At 36.5% G+C, this 24,680-nt stretch overlaps 2 protein-coding genes across 2 annotated transcripts; one reads left to right on the top strand and one right to left on the bottom strand.

The window, feature by feature from the left end:
- Nucleotides 1-2,020: 2,020 nt before the first annotated feature.
- On the bottom strand, nucleotides 2,021-18,876 carry polr1b (RNA polymerase I subunit B). Its single transcript, XM_084092610.1, has 15 exons — nucleotides 18,652-18,876; nucleotides 18,390-18,557; nucleotides 16,472-16,618; nucleotides 16,247-16,379; nucleotides 13,794-13,930; nucleotides 10,499-10,722; nucleotides 10,063-10,234; nucleotides 9,242-9,410; nucleotides 8,844-9,125; nucleotides 7,468-7,601; nucleotides 7,216-7,386; nucleotides 6,188-6,344; nucleotides 5,863-6,059; nucleotides 5,530-5,780; nucleotides 2,021-3,294 (listed from the first exon to the last, which is right to left on the bottom strand). The coding sequence occupies exons 1-15, from the start codon at nucleotides 18,823-18,825 to the stop codon at nucleotides 2,412-2,414; spliced, it is 3,399 nt and encodes a 1,132-aa protein (XP_083948736.1). The 5' UTR covers nucleotides 18,826-18,876; the 3' UTR covers nucleotides 2,021-2,411.
- A 1,972-nt stretch (nucleotides 18,877-20,848) lies between these two features.
- On the top strand, nucleotides 20,849-24,548 carry cisd1 (CDGSH iron sulfur domain 1). Its single transcript, XM_084092255.1, has 3 exons — nucleotides 20,849-21,012; nucleotides 21,678-21,883; nucleotides 23,716-24,548. Exons 1-3 carry the CDS (start codon nucleotides 20,985-20,987, stop codon nucleotides 23,803-23,805), a joined length of 324 nt encoding a protein of 107 aa, XP_083948381.1. The 5' UTR covers nucleotides 20,849-20,984; the 3' UTR covers nucleotides 23,806-24,548.
- The last annotated feature ends 132 nt before the right edge of the window (nucleotides 24,549-24,680 follow it).

The following is a 24,680-nucleotide window of genomic DNA, read 5'->3' as shown; positions in this document are numbered from 1 at the left end:
AAAAAAAAAAAAAAAAAAACCTTTACAAGAAGCCTAGTGCCTATTTCAGGGTTTTTCCTGGCTTAAAATGAGGCGGAGGTGGTAAAATCATAATAATGTATTTTAATAATAAGATAATTAAATGTGTATTTTTTTTGTAGATCATCATATAGCCTAATGTGTTTCCCACATTTTATACTGTCTATGGTTTTTACAGTGATGTTGTTCTGCCTCTCTATTTCTAATTAGGGTTGGGTATTGTTTGAATTTTAGTGATTTCCCTTTCCGATTCTGCTTATTGATTTCGATTCCAATAAGGTAAAAAAAAGAATCATTCACATTTATTTTTAGTCCTATTGCAAAACATTTAATTGTAGCAGAAAGCAACTAGCCTAACTAATATAAATTTCAAGCATTTTTTAAATACAAGTACACAGTAATTAAAAAAACACAAATAAATACAACTGAACAGAGATATGATTGAAATAAAGTGTTTTAAGATTTTCAGGTATTCAGGTACAGAAACTAATCAAATGTAAAATTACACTGCACTTTATAAATAAAATATACATCATCTCTTTATCTTTTGTTGTTTGATTAACGTTATAGCGATGGCAGGAATAATTTTAGGCTGCTATCACTTTAAGACCTGAACGGATTCAATTAATATATTGTTATGCGTTTTCATTTGACATTTGACATTTTTGTGTGTATTTATCCATTTAAGTGCAAAAAGACGCAAAAGAGAACTCAGTTCAGTATTGCGCACTATTCAGTATGCAAGGCGGCTTTCTGTGTGCGCGCTTTGGATGTGTGCTCAGCACAGAAAACAGAGTGCTAGTCTTCTTGCACTTGAATGGTTAAAAATCACTTTAAAATAACTTTGTGCGCACACGCTTTGGATGTATGTGCAGCACAGAAAACAGTGTGCGGATCTTCTTGCACTTGAATGGTTTAAAGTCATATTAAAATGCACACAAAGGAATCGATAAGAGGAATCTGAGTTTTGTAAGTATCCGATTCCTGACCTTAAAGGGATAGTTTACCCTAAAATTAAAATTATCCCCTCAAGACATCCTAGGTGTATATGACTATCTTCTTTCAGATGAACACAAAAAGAGTTATATTAAAAAAAATATTGCTCTTCCAAGCTTTATAGTAGTGTCCTGATTTTGAAGTCCAAAAAAGTGCATCCTGAAGAAAAGCGATGGGTTTTTATGAGAAAAAATATCTTTATTAAAACTTTATAAACTAAAATAACTATCTTCTGGCAGAAAACTAAGGGGGGTTCTGATATTGGTGTTGGCGCCTTTCCATTTCCATACATTGTTCTAAGAGTAATGGAGATGGTCGCAGTACTTGTGTCCTCGGTACATGGTCCAATATTAAATGTGCTTTTGTCTCAGTATATGCCCCTAATGAATACAATAGTGCTGTAGTAGTGTTCTATCAACTGCTTGTTCGTATGATGCCAAGTTTTAATGACTATCTTGTGATGGGCGTTGACTTCAATGCTGTGCATTACGCAATTGATCTCAGGTCTCAAATATCTCACTGATTTAGCCTCTTCGAAGTTGTTTAATGATCTTATAAAACAGGTCAACGTGTGTGATATATGGCGTTTGAGGAATGACAGTGCCAAAGACTACATTCTTTTCAGCTCGCCACAAATCCTATTCACGCATTCACTATCTGCACATATCACCTGCTGTATCCCTTGCATCCCATTTATTGATAATGCTGATACATTACCTCTTCTTCTTTCAGATCACTCCCCAGTAACTTTATCTTTTCTCCCATTTTCTGTTCCCTCTGGGAGTAAACATTGGAGACATAACACATCCTTACACCATGATAAAGAATTTCTATCACAACTGCGTACCTCAACTGCTACAGAGCAACCATGTAGTTTAGTCTGCTTTACTAACAAATTACTCTATTGTTTTTTACGAATTGGTCAAAAAGAGAGAATCAGTTTCAAACCCATAAGGTAATTAAAGCTTGCAAGACTTAAATCAGTGTAATTATTCAGAGACAGTCATTGTAATCAATGGTACTTTAATGAAATAATTAAAATGTTACTAAATAGAATTATTAGTAATTACGAACAATTAATGGGGGTGGGTTGGTGCTTCCTCAAAAGTACAAAAAATTGAGAAGAACCAAATGAACTCCAATTCATATGCATGACCTTGAAAAATGAATATAGTCCACATAAGTGCTAATTGGTACTGATATGAAAACAGTCCACATTGGTGCTAATTGCTATTGATATGGAAATATTGTTGATGACCACTGATACAGACGTATTTCATTATACAAATGAGACAAACACTCAAGCGAATAAAGCATGTTACCCTTTTTCTTCACATTATACTGTCAGGCACTTTATTTTCCACGTATGCAAAGAAACTGAATACAGTCCAACAATTTTACTTGACTTCTAATTTGACTTTAATGTTCATTGCTGCAAGCTCTGCTAAGAAATATCTGAACACATAAGGAACAGATACAGTCTCAATAGAGTCGCTCTTATTGCACAACAAGCAGAATGTTTTCCGAAGCCGTGTAGTTGACCAATGAGGAGGTGGTTTTTCTAGAAGCGGCGACAGCAGGCTGCCGCAATCTATGCAAACTTGCGCCACGGAGCGATCTGAGCAGTTAAACAGCCGGTCGTGAAGCAGAAACGACGTCCCGTGAGCCAGCAAAGCATCCCGTTCCATCTCTCCGAACCGGATTCCTCCCTGCACGTTCCTCCCTCCCAGTGGCTGATTGGTCACTTTATCTCTCGCTCCCGTAGTTCTCACCTGGAACTTGTCAGAGACCATGTGACGCAAGCGCTGGTAGTAAACCACCCCGATGAAGATGTCTGCCTCGAGCTCCAAGCCGCTGATGCCGGAGTAGAGCCGCTCGGTTCCGTAGAAGTTGTATCCCGCGGCTTTCAGCATCTCGCCGAAGTGCTCCAACGCAGAGCTTTCCTCTGAGAACTTGAAGGGTGTGGCGTCGTGGGACAGGCCGTGGAGGGACGCAGATTTCCCAGCCATGCTCTCGATAAGCATCCCGATGGTCATTCTGGAGGGGAAGCCATGAGGGTTGAACAGGATGTCCGGGCTCATGCCGCTCTCGGTGAAGGGCATGTCCTCCGCGGGCCACAGGCGGCTCAGGATTCCTTTCTGACCGTGTCTGCTGGCGAACTTGTCACCAATGGTGGGGTTCCTGGGAATGCGGTTTGTGATGCAAATGTACTTGAAACGGCCAGTGCCGGTGTCATTGCTGCACACCTTGATATTGTCCACTATGCTGCTCTCCTGGTACCTGAGGAGAAACAGGTATTCAGAAATCAATAATCAATGACCAAACTGATGTTAAAAAATGACTGGGAACATGGCGATAACATGAAGATTTTATATGGATTTTTATGTCTTTTTGTACACACTAATCTAAGTGTGAACCATCTATTAAAGGGAATGTGTATCTTACTCCAAAATATGTCTTGAAAGCAAAATAGCATTGGTTTCATAAGGTTTAGTCTATATATTTATAAATTATTTTTCTTATTCCAATAAATTGATGCTCAGGTAAACTATTGGAACTGGTACTCTAATGAAATGAATGCAATACAATGTAAGCAGGTTTGTGTTGGTTGTTGTCTATATTTCATGTTTCACACTGTCATCTGGTGGCTGTAAGAAATACTACATGAGACAAATCTTCAGTACTGCAATCTGACTATGGTGTTACTTAAGTTTTGTTCTTCTCTCATATTTTTTAGTCTGTTAACTATGTGTCCCGGTAGCAGAACATACAGTGTTAACATGCTACTGTACATTAAAACCTGTTAGGAGACTTAATTTTTGTGATATCATCAACTTTCATCAAATTTGAAACACAACTTGGTCCACCAAAAAAAAAAAAATTTAGAACCCAGAAATGAGGTTAATATTTGAGTACTTCAGGTTCATTTGTCCTGAAGTCAATGGGTTTTTGATTAAATGCCTGAAATAAGGTCGGTGGTAAACACAAGATAAAAAAAAAAGAAAAAAAAAGAGAAAACAAATCTGCACTAGATTTGTCTTTACAAGTCTGTCTTTACATCTGCACTAAACATAATACATAAACATCACATAAGTAGATTGAAGTTTGTACATTGTCTTTTTACCTAGTGATAAAGAGCATTTAAAATTAGAATAGTTCATTATTCTATATTTTACATTCAATAATAATATAATTAAAAGTTCGTAACATTTCCTCAGTAAAATTTGAGCAGTACTTGGCTATGTCAGTAAAGCAGTGTTAATCTTGTCAAGACAAAAATATTAGTTTTTCTGAAGAATAAAGAATACTAGAAAGTAGTTTTTTCTGTAAATGTTTTTTTGTGACTATTTTGTGAATGATGTTTTGTTTTTAAAGAATATGACCAACTTAAAGGGATATTTCACTGCTGGAAAGATGAATGTGTATTTAAATTGGGTCATTTATGTAGTAGAAATGTGAAATAATTTTAGAAGTTGGTGCCTTCTAGACTCAGAAAAGCCAGAAAATGTATTTTTGGCTCATGTAGATGAAAGACAACAACTCCCAGAATGCACTTGCTTCGCTGCCCTACGAGGCCACTCCCAAGCCACGCCTACCGGTTACAGAAGGCAGTATCGGGAGAAATGATACAACTAGGCTACTAGTTGACTCCTATGGGCGGGTTGAAAACATGTGGACCTAGCTCCTACTGGCTGTAGTCTCTAGCCTCTGGGCAAAAAAGCCTCCAATGATGCAAAATGACGATTTTTGCGTCATCAGAGTTTTTTTTTCCAGACACACAATACAGAAATCTCTCGTCTCAGGGGGACACGAGGGAGGGAAGCACGGTCATTCGAAAATACTACCGTGTTTCTACTGATACAAAGCTTAATGCTAATCAGTGAAGTATCCCTTTAAGCATAAACAATTGCAAATATAAAAATGTTTAAATAATTGAAATTGTTTTGAACTTTGTCGACTAATAGTATTTCTGTCACAGAGAAGTGTTGTTATTGTTAAACTTTTAAACCTTTTTTTTTTTTTTTGGCTGAAATAAAAAAAAAAAAAAAAAAACTTGACTGCCTTGACAACTAACTGATATAAAATCATTTTAAGTTGAAGTACTAAATTACTAAAACTGAAATATAAATTATAGCTAAAAATAAATAAATATATATATATATATTTTTTTAGCTATCAATATTATAACTATATATATATATATATATATATTATAACTAATAAAAATTACAAAAGCACATAATAAAATGACTAAAACCAAAAATTAAAAGTATAAATATATATATATATATATATATATATATATATATATATATATATATATATATATATATATATATATTATTACTTACTGTAAATATAAGTATAAATGCTATATTCAAAATATTAATAAATACTATAATAGTATCAAAACAATATTAAAATAACACTGAAAGAGAGTAAAATTAATGACTATGATGACTCCATTAAAAGGCCATTTTTAGACTAAAGCAAGTAACTAAAGTGATGTCTTACTTGAAAAAGACCACACGACTCTGGCCGGTATTGAGATTGATGTAGCTGTAGTAAGGGTCTCCATACTTCAGCACGGAGCCAATAAATGGCAATCCATCTGCATCCAGTTTGCCCAGTACTGAGGTGTCACCTGGCTTTACCCCAAACACAATGCTGTCTTCACCTTTGACCTTTTTGTTCAGATCTATGACATCGGTCTTATAAACAAAACCATGAGCGAAGCCACGCTCCCATGAGGACTTATTGACGATCTGGAGAAAGTTAAAAAGGATGAACAATATTAACAAATGCAAAAGAACGTTTTGGAATGTATTAATGGGAAACTATGCCTACCATAGCATCTTCCATATCGTAGCCAGAGTAAGAAATGACAGCCACTATTGCGTTTGTGCCAATAGGGTAATTGTCCATGTTGTAGTGGTCGTACATCGCGGGTCTGACCAGAGGACTCTGGGGGGTCTGCAGACGGTACAGTTTATTGTCGGATCGTTCCTGGTACGCATGCAGTGGGAAGCCCATGGTCTGTTTACCTAAGACAGGATGATGTCAAGTAAGTTGCAGCTCAGAGTTCATTTGTTTTATGATATTTGTAGACATGTTATGACAGAAAGTAGTTATTTAGATATAATCCATCAAAAACACATAAAGGAAGTCTTACTCATCTGGCACTGGTACATGTTTCTGGGGCTCTGGTTGTGATCAGAGTAAGGGATGAATTCTGCAACCACGCTCAACATGCTGTGAGGAAACAGCTCTTGATGTGTGGTCACTCCCTCCTCTAACTCTTCCTCAAAGATGCCCACATTCAGGTACGCCTGAAAACAGTAACGAGTGATGAACACTGCCAGGCCACTTTTTTTTCTCAGTGGCTTTGGTTCCAGAAGTATTTTTCCCATGGGGATTTTAAAAGAGTCTTTGTGAGAGTTATCAGCGAAAAAACAAACCAACCAGCTACGAGGTAAATCACAACATTACAAACGTTGATTTGAAGCAAAAAAGTAATTCAAAATTGGACAAAAAGACAAAGGTGAAAGACTGTGTACTTAACTGCTTTAGTGAAGAAAAGAACTACAACGACCCTTTACAATGCGAGTAAATCACTTGCATAGGCTACCAAATTTCATGCTAAATGTCTTTAATTAGCCAATGGCTAGTCAATTGCACGACTTCAGTCATCTGTGTTTGAGGTAGAGACAAAAAATAAGTTTAGCGCAGATATAATTTCATTGCCTGCTGAGCTTTGCTTTGCTTGGTTGAGAGCGCCCTCTGTCGCTTTCTCTCACACTCACTGTGAGAGAATGAAAGAGGCTTACACGTGAACAACTGACAAGCTAGATCTAAATGCAGGTCTCGATAATAAGGACTGCCCGATGGCCAAGAGTTGACAGAACTGTCACTGTCCCGACTGGGCAAGTGCTGCATTATCATGAAAGTTTATTATTTGCACGTTTTTAAGCCTTGTCAATTTAAACATTCAAGCACAATTTTTTATTTATTTGGGGACATGCTAAATCAGAACAGGCTGAAGGTATGTGCCAAGTAAAAAAAAACAAACAAAAAAACAATCAGAAATGTTCAAAGGAAGTATATAGAACTTCTGCAAGGTTGTCAAGCCAACTAAATAGGTGTCCACTGATTATCAGTGGTACTTGAGTTTCAACAACTTTTCTACAACAACTTTCTCACCTGTTCAAAGGTGCCAATAAGCTCCTGTTTGCCCAGGCCAAGGTTTCGGACAGGCCGCACCATGCGACAGGGTGTGGTGAACAGATGGAGGCCTGGGTACAAACTGGCTTTACCCGTCTGAGGAACCAGAATAATCTCAGTCCAGGGCGGCACTTTTTTCTCTCTCAGCACCTGCAGATGACACAAATGTTAACATTTAGATGATAAAACCCTCAACATAACTTGATCAAGGATAAGAAAACTATTTCCCACCTTAAATCTGCGGAGAGACTCGACGACTGAGGGCGCCACTTCTTTTTCCACCCAGCCAATCATGGCCCCATCCAGTATGACAGGATAACAGTCTGAATAAGGCTGACTGGGGCTACCGTCTACAGCAGTCACACCTGGTGACAGATAAAATAGACAATTAATATCCTATTGAATTGGATATTCAATTCAATTCACTTCACATTTATTTGTATTGCGCTTTTCACAATACACATCGTTTCAAAGCAGCTTTACAGAAAATGCATTAGTCCACATTACAATTTAGAGTGATCTGTTATCAGAGGTGACTGTCGAAGTTATGTATTTCAGAAATGTACATATACAAAATCACAGTTAGCTATAAATGTTTTAATTTAAACTATGTAATAATTTAAGGCAGAAACAATGAGCTCATTGAAGTAACGAATACTTGTTTGTTAACAAATGACTATGACAGGATATTATAGGTAGGGCTGCACGATTTGGGGAAAACAATGTAATAGTTTAAAAATTGCAATTGCGGTTAAAATGCTTTTTTTTAAGCTCCAGGTTTGCTGTGCATGTTAAATAATTACACACATATACACACACACACACACACACACATATACATATATATATATACACACACGTGTATACATATATATATACATACATACATACATACATATATATGTATGTATATATATGTATATACATGTATATACACATATGTGTATATATATATGTATATGTATGTGTGTGTGTGTATATATATATATATATATATATATATATATACATATACATATATACATACATATGTGTATATATATATATATATATATATATATATATATATATATATATATATATATATATATATATATATATATATATGTATATATATATATATATATATATATATATATGTATATATATATATATATATACACACACATTTTTTTTTTTACAATGATTCTTATCTAACTATCTTATTAAATAAAAATAGACAAAATAAGAAATAATCATAAAATAAGAATCATTTTATTTTGTAGTACTGTATTGTAACTAAAATTAGTTACAATAACTAATCTTAATTTATTTATGTTCAGACTTTAAACCATAGAGCTTTTTTTTTTGCGAAGTGCAGGGAGACCCTAAAGCTTCACTTTTGTTGACAAAGTTTAGAAGTTCTTTGTGAAGGTGGTTGGTACATGTTGTGTTCCATGCAGCACATTTATTTATTTAATTAAATCAGTCTTTGCAAATTGATAATTGCACCAACTATATTGAGATTTTGGTTTTATTTCGACTAACCATGCAGCCCGCCAACCCTAATTATAGGCATTTTGCAAGAGCCAACTGATGATCTTGTTTAACAATAAGATGTTATTTACCCAGAGAGCAGAGCAGGGCAGGCAGGGTGGTTGTGGGATGCACCTGTGCCACAATCTCACATTGGGCTGTCAGGTGGTTCATGAGGCCGCACGGTTCTCCGTCAGGAGTGTGTACCGGACACAGGAAACCCCAAGACTCTGGCAGCAGCTTCCGCACACTTGTGGTCCTCATCTTAGCGAAGGCGGCTCCTCTGTGCACGCAGCGAAAATGAGACAGGTAACGGATGTAGTTCAGCTTATCTGCCACGACACACAGTCCGGTGTTCTGCAGCATGCCCAGACCTGGGGTTAAAAAGACAAATGTTATCTATTGATGCACATGGAAAGCCTGTGACCGCACATCAGTTCTGTGACTTCATTCTGTATTAATGTGGCAAGTTACAATACCAGTTTCATACCCGTCTTGGACTGGAGGTTTCCTGTGGCTAACATGTACTCAAAGGCACTGGTGAGATCTGTAGCCATGTTGAAGATTTTGGTTAAACCAGTTGTGGTCAGCTCTCCCAGTCTTTCACTTTTCTTTTCCAAGACCCTTTTAAACGACACCAGCCAGCCTGCCATTTTCTCCTAAGGAACATGCAGAACAGCTTTGGGATTTTTTTTTGTAATGTGCTGCATTTTGCACTTGCAGCTATACACACTGCTGTTTAAAAGTTTGGGGTTGGTAGTTTTTTTTTTGGGGGGTGGGGGTGGTTTTGTCTGATCAGTTTGCTGGCATCTGTCAGAGCTTGTTTTCTCTGACTGAACATGTGGAGTCAGCGTTAGGATGTCACATTTATAAGGACATTTATAATGTTATAAAAGGTTAGAAATAAATGCTGTTCTTTCAAACTTTCAACAAAGAATCCTGGAAAAAAATACATCAGTTTCTACAAAAATATTACGCATCACAACTGTTTTTAACATTGATGATAATATATGTTTCTTGAGCACCAAATCAGTGTATTAGACTGATTTCAGAAGGATCATGTGACACTGCAGACTGGCGTAATGGTGCTGAAAATTCTGCTTTACCATTACATGAATAAATTACATTTTCAAAATAGTTATTTTAAATGGTAACAATATTTCTTGATCAAATAAATGAAGCCTTGAGCATAGTCAAAAGCATTTTAAAAATCTCACCAACCCCAAACATTTGAATGGTAGCATTTATGAAAGGAGCATTGACATAAGTGTGCAAGAAAGACATGTGAATAGATGATAAAGGTGATCTTACTTTCAAGAACATGAGGTAGAGCTGGCCTGGTGTGAGAACTTCCTGGAACATCAGACTGTCAGGGTTCTCCTCCATACACTCCTGTTTGGCAAAGCTGAAGAGCTTCCGTGTCATCATGCACAACACGTAGAACTTCTCCACATTTGACTTTAAGTGAATACACAGACATTCACTGCAAACAGAAGAATAACACTGTAAACATGCCACATTTGATGGAATTTGTTGATGTGTATAAATATTGAAATGCAATTATTATTATTTTTGCCATATCATGCAGCTCTACTTCCAACAGATTTCACATAAAAAACACTGAAAAAAAATGGTAAAATCTAAATTAACTGATATTATTAAAGCCAAAAATATTATTTAACAATCACCCAAACAATCATCAACAAAACGGCAAAACAGTGTAGGTTCTGTAAAACCTAGGACTTACTCTAACAGGAACTGAGCACACTGCTCGTGAGTGAACCACTCTGGTAGGTCGAGTTTGACCCGGAAACGCTCGCCCAGGTAACTGAGCACCTTGGCTTTAGTTGTGCAGCCCTGGTCCATGACCATACGCAGAATTTCTGAGATACAGCTCTTAAAGAAAGAGTTCTCCTCTCGACCTTTAATCAGCTCCTGGTAGATCTGGTAATCTGAGAAATCCACTAGTGCCTTTTGGGGTGAAAGGAAAGGCATTTGAAACATTAAATTCAAAAGTGATTATGCACCAGTCCCTAAATATTACACCACTCTCTGGAAAATCTGATTCTGATTGGTCAGTCGAGCCGGTCAAATATGTTTGTATAATGACTTCTAAACCTTGTAAAGCAGCAGAACCACTATACTTTTTGTTCCAGTGACTGACATGTATATGCATGCGAATATGAAGACCAGAAACACAAGCTCATGCAAAGAAAAGGTTTTTTTTGTTGCAGCGTTTCAAAGTTTTGAACTGCAAATTTGTATCACATAAAGAGTAGACGCAACCAACAGAAGATCGGTACAAATTTTGTAGAACTGTGGAAGAGATTATTTTTGTTATTTTTCATTTTTGGAATTATTATCATTTATACTACAGGGCCATTGAATGCTTGAATCTGATTGGTTGACGAACGTTCTAAGGTGTGCATTATTTTCAGGGAAACACACAGCTAAAGTAGTTCCAGGCAGGTCTTGACCGCATTACAGTTCCATATCACTTCGCGTAGTCAACTGTAATAACGGAAAATAGGATACAATTCATAACAAGAAAAAACATTTAGCCCCATGCGCTTGATCTGCAATTTTCAATGTCTAGCTTCACAATCAATGGAAACATGCAGTTTAATTTTAATAAATAAAGTATATAGTCCTATATAATCAATAGAAAATTAAACTGAATATAGGCTAAATAAATGGATAGTCCTGCAGCACGGATTTTTATTGCAGATAATTTAACAAATAAATAATTATTGATTGGCCTACTTGTTAAAAGGGCTTTGTGTTTCATTTATTTGGCTAGTCTACTGTCATCTGTCAATAATAGAAACAAAAGAATGAACGAATTAATTAAAACGAATTGAATTAATAAATAAATAATAATATTGACGCACATGCTTTTCTGTCTCATTATTGCACATCTCTCTCTAATAACTGCATTAATAACTGCATAAAGCCGGGGACACACTTTAAGGCCGGTTATGAATGTTATTTGATTCTTATGACTGATCATGTCCAAACGCGTGTTCAGCGCATTCAGTCTGTGTTCAAAGTCGGTGTTTAAAATATGCTGCGATGAAAACAGTCAGAGAATGTGTCAGCTAGTCGTGTGTCCCCAGCATTAGTCTGCTATCAGTGGCTCAAACCTCCGTTACTAACTCTAAAATGACGTTTTGGAATTAGCAACGGAGGCATGGGATTAGATGCGTAAGAAATTAGTCCTACATACAAGAGCGTTTTAATGACAAAAACTTTACAAACGTCTTGAAATACATAATCTGAACAATGTTTCGAGGTGTGGTAACTGTAGTATAAGCGGAATAATTGACTTCAGGCCGTTGAATTATTAGAAAAATAATGCACACCCGAGGTGAACGGCCACTCCGCTTCGCGTCGTGACCGCATTACCACCTCGGGTGTGCATTATTTTTCTAATAATTCAACGGCCTGTCGTCAATTATTCCTTACTTAAATATGCTGCAGAGTGTGACGTCATATGACTTCTGCAGTGTCTGAAGAAATTGTGCAAAGTGTAACCGTCCATTGTCCCAGGCCACAGACAACTTCTCACATAATAAAATAACTTGAACTCAATCAATGTATTCTGCATCCTAATATTTATTTATTTGGAAAGTTGTTGTGCAATAAGCGGTGTTGTTGTTAAACTATTACAAATAATTTTTGGTTATTGAAATTAAGCTGAAATATAGTTTTAGATGAAAAAATAAATAAACATGAATTAGAAATGTTGCAACTACCCGAAATAAGTTTAAAGTCAAGCACTAAATTAATAAATCTGAAATGAAAATATATTTATAAAAACTTAAAAATGATAAAAGTACAATTATAATGATTAAAACTTAAAGTCCCCCTGTAATCATCCCTTAAAACTCATCTTTGATCACCACAATGACATATTTAAGTGTTTTTTCCTTGGAAAAAAAATTCGTCATGCCTTATAATAGCTTGAATGTAACACCCTTGATACATGTGGTTATATGAATATGCAAATTAGCCCCGCCTCCTCTCACTTACACCGAGACATGCTCAGAGATCCACTCATTGACTTAATTGGTTACAAGGTAGTTTGTGATGTCAGAAACACCAGCGATTTCAAACCGTGTTTTTGAGACTGTCTTTGGTTCACTGCAGTTTTAAGGAGAAAATACTCAGCAATGGTGTTGACTGATGAATTTGTACATGGTTTGACATAAACCATATTAAAAACACCACATAGACATAAACAAGATAAAGATAAACTTGATTTTCACCACAGCGGGACTTCAAACTAAAATTAAAATAAAAACTTGATGACAACAATTTTCATTTTTGGGTGAACTATTCCTTTATGCCTAGTCCTAGACTAAAATGCATGTTTGAGCCTTTTTAACTGAAAGCATCTTGCATTGATGCAGGGCCTGATTTTCATTTTGGAAAGGTCATTTGAGGGGGTAGTTACATTTATCTCACCTAAATGTATGCTCACTATGTATTTGTGTTTTTACAATGGGGTAATTTTGATGTGTATGGGTTTACACACAGCACAAGGAAGCTTGATTTCAACCTTGAATATAATTTACAAAAAAGACAAGTAAACAAGAACAGAACGCGAAAAACTACTAAATTAATCTAATTATCTGTGTGGATTAATTTGCATATTCAACCAACAAGCTAATTGATTCATTTTTGTGCGAATTTTCCACCTTATAAGTGCGAAACCTGCAGGAATTAGTCAAATTATGCTCAATACCCACAATCCTGCGCCAAAATTTAAGCTCTCATTGACACATCTTAAAATATCAGGGCCATTTTTTTTGTCTCAAGAGACACACCAGTAATGTTTTTTTTTTAAGGCATGTTTATAAAAGCTACTTAAATGCCCTAAGGCCTTATCCTGGCTTAAGTCCAAGCCCTGTCTGTGAAATCGGGTCATATAATACTAAAATAAACATGGTAATAAGTAGGGTAATGTCAACTAGTCATTATCACAAAAGAAACACCTTTAGGATGATTTTAACAGTTTATATAAAAAAAATTTTTTTTACCTTCAGCGCAAAGCCCAAGGGAAGAAAGAACAGCTCTTTCTGGTAAATGAAATTCACCATCACTGTTCCATTTTCCAGGTAGTGTAGATTCATATTAATGGCTGTGTGTTCATCCTTTACACAATGCATTGAAATACCTGCACACAGTTAATACCGAAGTCAATCTGTGTATTTAATAAATCCTATTTCAATTATTCATTCTGGACAAGATGCAGCCAGGGATTAAAGTGAAAAAAATTCTTCTGACTGAAATTTTTTTTTAGGCCAAGTCATATTCCTTTAACTTTTTACATAGTCGAGACCAATAGCGTTTTAAGGGGAGACGTTTTAAACCGCTTTAATATTGCCAGTAGGGGTATTTTAAAAGCTATTTTAATCTATGAAAACCAGGCAGGGAGCATGTAGTCTACTGTAGAGCACGAACGGCAGCATTGTGACTGGCTTCTGATTGATGGTGACCTAGCACTTTTTTACCATTATTGCCATATTGAAGTCTCCTGTGACATACTGTGCAAAGACACGTACCTGGCTGTTAGATTTTTTTAGTCCACGAACTAAAAGGCTTGCCATTCTCCCCCCATTTCGCTAAGCCTTCCCCTTTACTTAAACTTTCGTTAAGTAAAGGGGAAAATATTATATATAGGCAAATTATAACACGTTTACACAAAATTAGTGTTAAAAAAAGTACTTTTCCCCTTTACTTAACATAAATTGTAAGAATATGACTAATAGTAAAGACTAGTACTAATACATAAACATTAGGCCTATGCTAAAGCTATTAAATAGCAGTCCCAAACTAGTTTTTGTTAATACAATGTTGGTATGAGCCACTACAGTCATTTAAAAATATAAAAAATAATACAAAGAAAAATAGTGGCATTTTGGGGTTAATATGGAAACGACAGTTACGATGGTGAATACACAATATTAACAATAACTGTTAATGAAACATGGAAACTGCTCCTGGTGAATAGAATGAAAATCATCCCTGCATTACTTTTATTTCGGGTAATTTACAACGTAACGGCGTTGCATGCTCGTAGTTTCTTTTGCACTTGATCAGTGAGGCGATACAGCGCGCGCCGCCGCATTTGGGCGTGCAATTGAGTGTGCGCTACGACTACAGTATAACGGCTGACAGGACAAGAAAGTCCGTTTTTCTGAGGTGAAAAACTTTATTTCAGCGTACACTTATGTCACTGCCTGGTAGTTCCTATTGTGCTGGGTTTTCTGAAGTAGTCATGATTCGCCTCTCATAACATAACGCTCTAAACACGCACGCAGAGTGGAAAAGGAGGAGCGGGGGCGCGGGGAGCAAGGATCACAGCGCAAATTTGAACTATATCGATATATGCGATATGGTCTAATTCCATATCGCATTTCAAAAATATATCGATATATTTTTTATATCGATATATCGCCTAGCCCTACCTGCATTATAAGTGTGTCCATGGTAACCGAAATATAGTTATATCTCAGCGCTCAGCTGTAGCCTGACATGCACTTTTCGTGAGCGGTAATTGAAAACCCGGAGTGGACCATGAGCGAAGTGATTACAGATCGCTTAGAGTGGAGAGAGGAACGTGCTTTTGCTCCACTCCAGGCTTTGATCACATCCCCCTCAGCAGGGTGAATACACCTCGTCTTTCCTTAATTTAAGACCTATTCAAACTAAAATTAAGACATTTACCGTATTTTCCGGACTATAAGTCGCTCCGGACTATAAGTCGCATCAGTCAAAAAATGCGTCATGAAGAGGAAAAAAACATATATAAGTCGCACTGGAGTATAAGTCGCATTTATTTAGAAATTTATTTCACAAAATCCAAGACCAAGAACAGACATTTAATCTGGAAAGGCAAGTTATTTAACTACACAGTAGCACACAGAACAACAGGCTGAGTAGGTGTCCGGTATGTTAACGCAACACATTAACAGTTATTCAGCTACACAATAGCATAAAGAACATATACCTGGGAGGCTGAATAGGCTAAATTAACATAAGCCAGGGAGTCCAACAAGCAAGTTACCAGTAAACAAGTTCACCAAGCTCCCGCGATCTCATTCCACATCACTGAATCCATTGAATTTTCTTCATATGGTGCCGCTTCTGAATAACTCCGCCAACTAGAGCGCCCTCTCGCGGCTGTAGACGGTAATGTTTTCTCTTGGTTCATCTCAGTCTGAATTAATTTTGATATATAAGTCGCACCTGAATATAAGTCGCAGGACCAGCCAAACTATGAAAAAAAGTGCGACTTATAGTCCGGAAAATACGGTATTACACTATTTGAGAAATGAAAGCCTATTTACGGCCTTAAAATTATGAAAAGTGAATTTAAGACATTAAGGACAGACTGGAACCATATTGACGGAAATCCGTCATAGACTTGCTGCAATTAACGGAAATCCATCGTAGCGACGGAGAACTTTAATCCCTGTGCAGCACTCACCGTACTGAGTGTAGCCCTGTCCTCTGGTCTTAAACTTTGGTCTTGATATAGCGATGGGATAGTTCCTCCTCGGCATGATCAGAAGACGAATCACCTTCTCTATGCCATTCACCACAAAATAACCACCCATTTCCTACCGGTAAAACAAGACTAAGTGTTATTTTATCCAAAAGACAACAGTATGATGGTGGCGTTACATGCAGTTCTGTGACGTGTGATTTATACCTCAGCTTCTTCGTGATGCTCGATGAGTTCTTTGGGTGAGAGACCATGGAGGTTGCAGAGTTTCGATTTGACCATGATCGGCACCTGTCCCATAGACTGTTTGATGATTCCTTTGGGAACGCCATCAATAGACCAGCTCACGTCAGCCTGTGAAAACACAAAACACTGACATCAGTGGTCGTCAGCTGGCTTGGCTCCAGGACCCAGACTGGATATCAAGCAGTGACCTAACTAGTCTCAGCCTTAAAAATAACTGTTAGTTGAACGTGTGATGTGTAAGGCACACAAAATGGGAAACAATTCAGGAGTCTTCATCTGATTGGTTGAATTCTACAGGATTTAATGGTCCACCTGGAAGCAAAGCCGTCGTGATGCCAAACCCCATCGTGACATGGATTTAGTGATTACCACATAGAAGTGAAGCACTACATGTTAATTATATTCTCTGCTGTATTTTCCTGTAATTATTATTATTATTTTTTTCAATTTCATTCGGAATTATTCAGCCTTTAAGAACAAGCAGAATCCACTGGCGGTTTCTCTTGTAGTGGGCGGAACTAATGCGCAAACATCCATCTCATTGGCTAGCGCTTGCCTATTACTGTCCCTGATTAGATTTCAGCAAATGAGGGTGAATGCAGATAATGTGATTAATATTCATTAACTCAGCAGCTCATCAATCCTTATGCATTTTATACTGTTATTAGTAGCAGTAGTATTATTATCTTATCAGTATCGTAGTATTATTACTAAGTTCTGTTAAAATGACAAATATGCATTCATACAATTTCATTCATAATGGTTACCACATCTTAGTTCTAATAACTTAAGTTCTATAATAAAAAATGCCTGATTGACTAATGTAACTAAGTACTTTCAGAACATATCAAATATGAATGTAACTTAATGTAAAAAGATTTGCCCTTTTACAAAAAAGACAAATTCAAAAGTATGGGTTACCATATTTGGCATTCATGTCACATCACAATATTTCTAAAATATCCCCAGACATAATCTTTTTTTACAGTCTATGGTTGAAACCATCACGATGACAGCCTCCAAGTCTAGATTTGTGATCATTTGTCTGTGGTGTTACTGGGTTTCATGGTAACACCACATGACTCCATAGTGACTCCACAGACAATATACAACCAGAAATGTTCTACTGTTATTCAAAAACATAGAATTTGATTTAGGACATTCATTATCATATAATTTTAGCACTCTTGCCAGGTATGGGAAAATGATCTGCTGCAGAACTGCAGCGTCCTTACAGACAGCGTAGAGATGTAGTCGACTTTGTTGTAAGTCTATGGTGTAAATATTACATCTGTGGTGTTATTTTAAAATGTATCTGCAATTTCTATTTTTATATATTATGGGTGTATCGATACCCTCAGGTCACGATCGATTCATATCAAGATACTGATCATACTGAATGATATTATTGTGATACTCCAAGACATATGATAAAAGGTTAACCAAAAATGTACGGTATATTTGATATTACATTGTGGGTGTAAATGAATAGGCTTGGACTTGATGCTGGTAACAAAATGCACAGGACAATGGTGACACCAGAATAAAAATATTCATGATTCTTAAGCTGAAAATACAGAATTATTTTAGACTAATATGCTTGCACTTTGTCACTGACTAGATATATTTAAAATAATGTAGGCCACTTTTTACTGGTAACAAGACATTTGGCATTATCAGGACCCACAAATATTCCCCCATTGCATATTATACATTATATTCAACCTTATATATAGTAGTTTAATGTAATACTGACACTAAAACTCTGAAAACTATTTTTTCTATACGATACACATATATGTTTGCATTGCGATGTATTGTGACAGTGACACTATATACTGTTAACACACATACACATATATTCAATCCTCAGGCTTACCACTAGCTTCCCCCTGTATGTACAGCGCCTGCCTCTGCACTCGGCCGGGAACATCCGCAGATCTCGGCTGATTCCTCCTTTAGGAACCGCTGGTGTGTGAATGATGGCCTCCACAAAAGACAGGCTGACTCTGTTTCCCTTGTACAAGAACTCCAAAGGAGGAATGGCCTAAACACAAACATAATTTACCTGTTTAGCCAGCACTTGCATGTTAGTGTCTATAGAGAATATGCATGAGTATAAGCATGTGTCTGCACCTCACCTCCACAACCCGACACAATCCATCAGTAACTGCCTGATCAAATGACTCAATGTGCGCCTTCACCAGCTCCTGCACGGGAACGTGCTGTTTGTCTTTCGGGACACCGAACCCTGCCTCTGTCAGATTCTTTAAACTCGGTTCGGACTTTAGATTACACCACTTGGAGAGATCCATATTGCTGCGCACACACGTGTGTGTTTGTCAACGTGATTTCGGCAGTACAGCGCATAACTTCCTGCTACACAACTTCAAAATAAGAGTATTCTCCCTATATGCTATTTTAATCCTCGGGTCCTAATAAATCTCACGATTGCATTCATTTGTTTTCCCGCATTTTGGACCATGATTTAGGATATTACTTATTGTGAATTAGATATCCTACATAATGCAATTCTTCCTTAAAATGAATTCATTCTCTTTCAAATGCAGTAACTTACACACCATCAAACATCATACTGTGTTTTGTTTCCTTATGATGTGTAATGTGTTATTACGAGTATTTTATAATAAATGGTTTAATCATAAATATGATATTATAAATAGTGTACGTTCAGAGCTTTTAAAACTATAAATTTTCATTCTATGAAAATACTGGCATTATTTTATATAGAAAACGAAATAATATGTAATAGAAATTTAGTTTAAATCATTTCGTTTAATTAAATCACTAAGTAATAAATATTGTATTACACTTATTATTACACATTAAAATTAGAGCCCTGCATTTCAGCCCGAGCCCGACGGGCCCCGACTTTTTTACGCCCCTAGGGCCGGGCTTCGGGCCAATTTTCACGTCATAGTTCACATGCGGGCCGGGCCTCGGGCCTTTTTTGAGTTATCCTTCTTTTTATATTTTTAGACATTAATAAAAAAAAATATGAGAAGTTGACGTCGACGATAGAAAAACAAACATAGAAAGACATTTAATAACCTCATAACTTTCATAATCTTATAATTACACTGACATATGATTGACATGACAGTCGCATGCACGCACGCACGCACACACACACACAGAAGGTTTCCCGTCAGCGGAACCAACGATTCACCTCATGTGCAAATAATGGAGAATATTAAGAGAAAAATCGCGAGTGATAGAAGAGAGGACTGGGTTAAAATCTTCCACTGTGGATGCTATTCTTTTTCTCCACGATGCTCTGTAAAAGACTGTTCTAACTTTTCGTTTGATTGGACTTTATTTTCGTTTAACTGTTGGAAACTACTGGAAAAAAGAATGGCCATGTTCTGTGGTGCATTTTTGAGGTAAGATAACCTGCAAGTTTGTTTTTGATTTATTTAATTTAATTTGTTTAGATTGACTATTGCTCATTTCGTTTGCGAGCGCTGTTGCGAGCAGCCTGAGCCTGCCTCAGTATTTCAAAAAAAATTTACTCACTGTGGTTTAATAAATAAACATTAAACTAACTGTCTGTGTGATATGCTTGAAGTGTTTTATATCTATGGATTTTATTGTAGCTAAGTAAAGTATTAGCGTTGATTTGAGAGGCTAAATTGATCAAACATGTTTTACTCGCTGTTGGCTCGGCTTGCTTGGCCGTCATTTTTTTTTTTTAAATGCTTCAAACATTTGTCTAAATTAGCTTAATAAAGAAATGAAATGAAAAGAAAAGAAACATAACTAACAAAACAGTCATTTTAATGGCAGTCTGCCGCTGTGAAAAAAAAAAAAAAAAAAACGGGCTCGGGTCGGACTCGGGCTGATAATTCTGATGAGCTGTCGGACACGGGTCGGGCTAGGGCCTGAGCGTCTCGGGCCAGGGCCGGGCTCGGGCCTAGATTTGAGGCCCGTGCAGGGCTCTAATTAAAATCACAGATACTTTTCTTTTGGACTGAGGGCTCGTTTTGGCGTGTAATGATCACGCCATAAATATGATATTATAAATAGTGTACGTTCAGAGCTTTTAAAACTATAAATTTGCATTATATGAAAATACTGGCATTATTTTATATAGAAAACGAAATAATATGTAATAGAAATTTAGTTTAAATCATTTCGTTTAATTAAATCACTAAGTAATAAATATTGCATTACACTTATTATTACACATTAAAATCACAGATACTTTTCTTTTGGACCGAGGGCTCGTTTTGGCGTGTAATGATCACTCTTATTTCACCCTTCACCGCACACATGCTCGAACTGAAGGGGATGTCAAAGTAAAAGTCCTACTTATGCGCAGTAACTCGCATTTTGCGTAAATACAGCGCTGGGTTAAGCATATTGAACTCTCCACTGGCCTTGAGGACGCTTGAAGATCTTTAAATTATGAGCAAACAATAATAATAAATAATACAAACAGTAATAATTAAACATGAGCGCGTCAATCTCCTCCCATAAAGGTAAAGATCTTATTGAAGATGTTATATAAAGGTGTTTTGTTGAAGTGTTGTAGAAATGTGCTATTTTGCTCATGCTGTGTGTGTTTGTTTATGGTCGGAATTTAGCTGTAAAGAAATAGTAACGTAATGGAATAAGCGTACATTTTCAAGATGTGATTCACAAACACATTTCATGAGTGTCTCGGATGTATCTTTGTTTGCTTTTGCTCGCTGTGTAGTTGGGAATCTAATAAACTATCTCTGTTCGTATCAGGTTTCTATAAATGAAATATTGTTTCAATTTGACTAACATGGATATGGTTACCATGACAATTTATTTAATATAAGATTCAACGTTTAATGTTTCAAACAGTAGATTTGTCATTGTGATGTTATTGGAGTCACAGAACAACGTACAATCTTTAGTAGCAATTTTGTGTAAGTTTAAGTAACAATATTAATATTGTTATTGGACTAAAAGGCTTGTAGAATCTGTGAAAAAAAAAAAAAAATGTATAGCCTACATTTTATATGATTAATGTAAGTAGCAATATTAATGTATTAATTATATTATTTTTAAGTATTTGTACATATTTGTAACATTATTATTAGTCTTTCATCTTATGCAAGCATAATCGCTGTAGAATGTCTGTATGGTAAAATCTCTTAATTCTGTCCTCCTCTAGCTGAGATTATCACTGCAGTGTCTGTGACGTTTGGAGCTGCAGCGGTGGGAATCCTCATCTACCAAACATTTTTCAACAAAACCAAATGTGTGAAACCTAAAGTGAACCTTGATCTGCAAAAAGACAACCCCAAAGTGGTGCATGCGTTTGACATTGAGGACCTGGGCGACAAAGCTGTGTACTGTCGGTGCTGGAGATCCAAAAAGGTGAGAAAGAACTTAAGTAAAACTTAAGACAAACTGACAAACTTTGAACCATTGACTGTCAAAATAGGGAAACAGTAGAATCAGAAATGTGAGTGTTGAGGTTCTGCCCATTTTCCAAAGCAAGTTCCTCCTGGAGAAACTGAAATTAAATGTCTCTTGCAGATGCCAAATCAGGAGAAATGTTTATTATGTACATGCGTATAATACATGTACATCTGGGTGGGATTGATTCAAGGAGGTTTTTATCTCGAACCTGTCTGTTAGCATTCCTATTTCGATCATGCGGGGTCGGGTCCAACTGCCTTTAACCTGCATCTGCAACAGGTCACTTGCAAGCTGTCGTTGTCTTTATTTATGAGTACTACGTTCCTGAATTCTGTTTTTGTCAAGTCACTTAAATCTTAAATTCTGGGATTCCACGAGGCTAATTATTCTGGGGCCACAGGAACATCAAAGGCAGCAGGAGGGGAACACATCCATTTCATCTAAAGAAGAAAAAAGTCATGTTTAAAAAAAAAAAAACCTGTTGAAAAATATGTTCTATATACAAATGTACTGTTGATTAAAATGCTAAATTTGAAATTACGAATAGGCTTGGACTTGGTGCTGGTAACCCAATGCACAGGATAATGGTGACACCAGAATAAAAATATTCATAATTCTGAAGCCGAAAATACAGAATTATTTTAGACGAATATGCTTGCACTCTGTCACTGACTAAATATATTTAAAATAATGTAGTCCACTTTTTACTGGTAACAAGACATTTGGCAGTTTCAGGACCCACATGTTCCTATATTGCATTATTATACATTATATTCAACATTATATATAGTAGTTTAATGTAGTACTGACACTAAAACTCTGTAAAAAAAAATTCTCACACAGTAATTTTTATTTTGGGTGAACTATACACAATAAATATTGTCTCTATCCACGATACATATTGTTGCATTTTTGTATTGCGATATATTGTAACACGCATATATCCTAGTCGCTTCACCTCCATTCACAAATCCTCTCTCATGGGATAGTAAAGTGTCCAGAATCAGTAAAGTGACTCGCCAGACGTAGTAGGTCATCCTGGGACTTTTTGCCAACTTTTTATCCAATACTATGTATTCGGACATACTACTCTTTTGGCGTACCGTTTTTCGCATACTATATATTAGGGAAGTATTTGATTTCGGATGCAGCATCAGTGTTATGAGACGCCCACTTATGACTGCACATGCGCATTGGCCAGTCTAGCCTGAACAATAACCTTTTTTTAAATTTATATGAGCATAAGAAACAACATTTACGAGACAGTTGTTGCCAGATGAAATTTATTTAAGCTTGGTGAACAGCTTTGGAGAATTTGCCCATTTAAAGAGACAGGAGCTGCACTTGTATGACTGAAATAACTGGCGTTTCAAAAATGGCTGCTGAGTGATATGACTTGCCTGAAAGGGACTTCGATGGGGAACAGCAGTTCTGATTGCACATTTTACAAGATAAGAGATTTGTCAATGATGCTCAGGTACTGTTGCGCACCAAATCCTCCGCCATCGTCTTATCGGTTATCTCACTTTTAGTTTATAATTGTAGCATCCGTTGTCCAACTAAACTAAATGTTTTTTATGTCTAAGAAAGGCAAAACGACAGTGGGGACAGTGCCACAGTGGCCAAGTAATGTAATTGGTGTATCAGACATATTGGGTAACAGACTAACGCAACAAGCCTAGTGGTGATGGTCACATTTTGGTCACATGAGCTGTGAGATTCAGTGACATCAAACTTGTTGTAACACATCTGTAATGAAATTGTTTTCTCTGGTCTCTTTCTTACAGTTTCCATACTGTGATGGCGCACATGCGAAACACAATCAGGAAACGGGAGACAACGTTGGTCCTCTGATCATAAAACGCAAGGAGGCCTGAGCTATTCCACTGCTCATGAAAGTCCATTCTCCGCGATAGAGATTATGTGTCTTGGCTTTAAATGTGTGGTCGGGGCTGCTGGGATTAAATGTGTGATTATATTATCCCGTGTTTGTGTGTTTAATCGTATAGTGTATGCTTGACAGGTTCCAGTGATGTGCTTTCTGGGGTTGTTGTTAAGCAATACATACTATTTTCATATCTATTTTCTCTTTATTGGATGACTGATGTACAGATTTCTGGCTTAGCCAAAATCTCCTAAACATGTTTATGTGCTTGCCTTGAACACTGGTCACATTACTGTAGATGCACTACAGATTAAAACTTGAATAAAAACACATTAGTCTGAGTTTGAACTGAATCTTTGTTTGTTTTATGAGATAAATATGAATGTGAAATGGGTATGGAAACCAAATGGCCACCTTCTCATTTGCTCTTTGTGTGTGTGTTTGCCTGTTAAACTTCACATGATGTGACCTTAACTGATCACTGACATTTAATGTGTTTAAATCGACACTCTCCTTTTCTCTAGCTATTTTTGAATCATGAGTCACTGAATCTGATAGGTACTGCTTTATGTCATTTAAAATCTAATTTGGTAGGCTACATTTTGCCTCTGCTTGTGGAAAGACGAGATATATTTCTGTAGCAGAAGAGAAAATGTTACATGAAGCAAAATCATGTTAGTCTTTTTCTGTGAAATTGTAGCCTATTCTCTCTCTCTCTCTCTCTCTCTCTCTCTCTCTCATAAAAGTACAAAACATAAGTTTGATGTTTAATAAACCATGTCAAACTGACTTTCTGAGACTGTGATTTTTTTTTTTTTTTTAATGAAACATTTCTAGATTTCACAGTTTATCGCTTGAATAAACTTC

This window comes from Abramis brama, assembly GCF_963993115.1.
Source record: "Abramis brama genome assembly, chromosome: 19".
NCBI classification, from domain to species: domain Eukaryota; kingdom Metazoa; phylum Chordata; class Actinopteri; order Cypriniformes; family Leuciscidae; genus Abramis; species Abramis brama.
The sequence above is the reverse complement of the archived record's forward strand: the minus strand, read 5'-3'. Positions and strand labels throughout refer to the sequence as shown.

Bases quoted from the DNA above. Each gene is read 5' to 3' on its own strand.
- polr1b (XM_084092610.1), bottom strand. From the start codon at position 18,825: ATGGATCTCTCCAAGTGGTGTAATCTAAAGTCCGAACCGAGTTTAAAG. The intron at 13,931-16,246 runs GTGAGTGCTGCA...AACTGTGTGCAG, and splicing joins ACAGGGCTACACTCAGTACG to GTATTTCAATGCATTGTGTA. The intron at 7,387-7,467 runs GTGGGAAATAGT...TGTCATCTGCAG, and splicing joins AGTCTCTCCGCAGATTTAAG to GTGCTGAGAGAGAAAAAAGT.
- cisd1 (XM_084092255.1), top strand. From the start codon at position 20,985: ATGAGCGCGTCAATCTCCTCCCATAAAG. The intron at 21,013-21,677 runs GTAAAGATCTTA...GTCCTCCTCTAG, and splicing joins GTCAATCTCCTCCCATAAAG to CTGAGATTATCACTGCAGTG. The intron at 21,884-23,715 runs GTGAGAAAGAAC...TCTTTCTTACAG, and splicing joins GGTGCTGGAGATCCAAAAAG to TTTCCATACTGTGATGGCGC.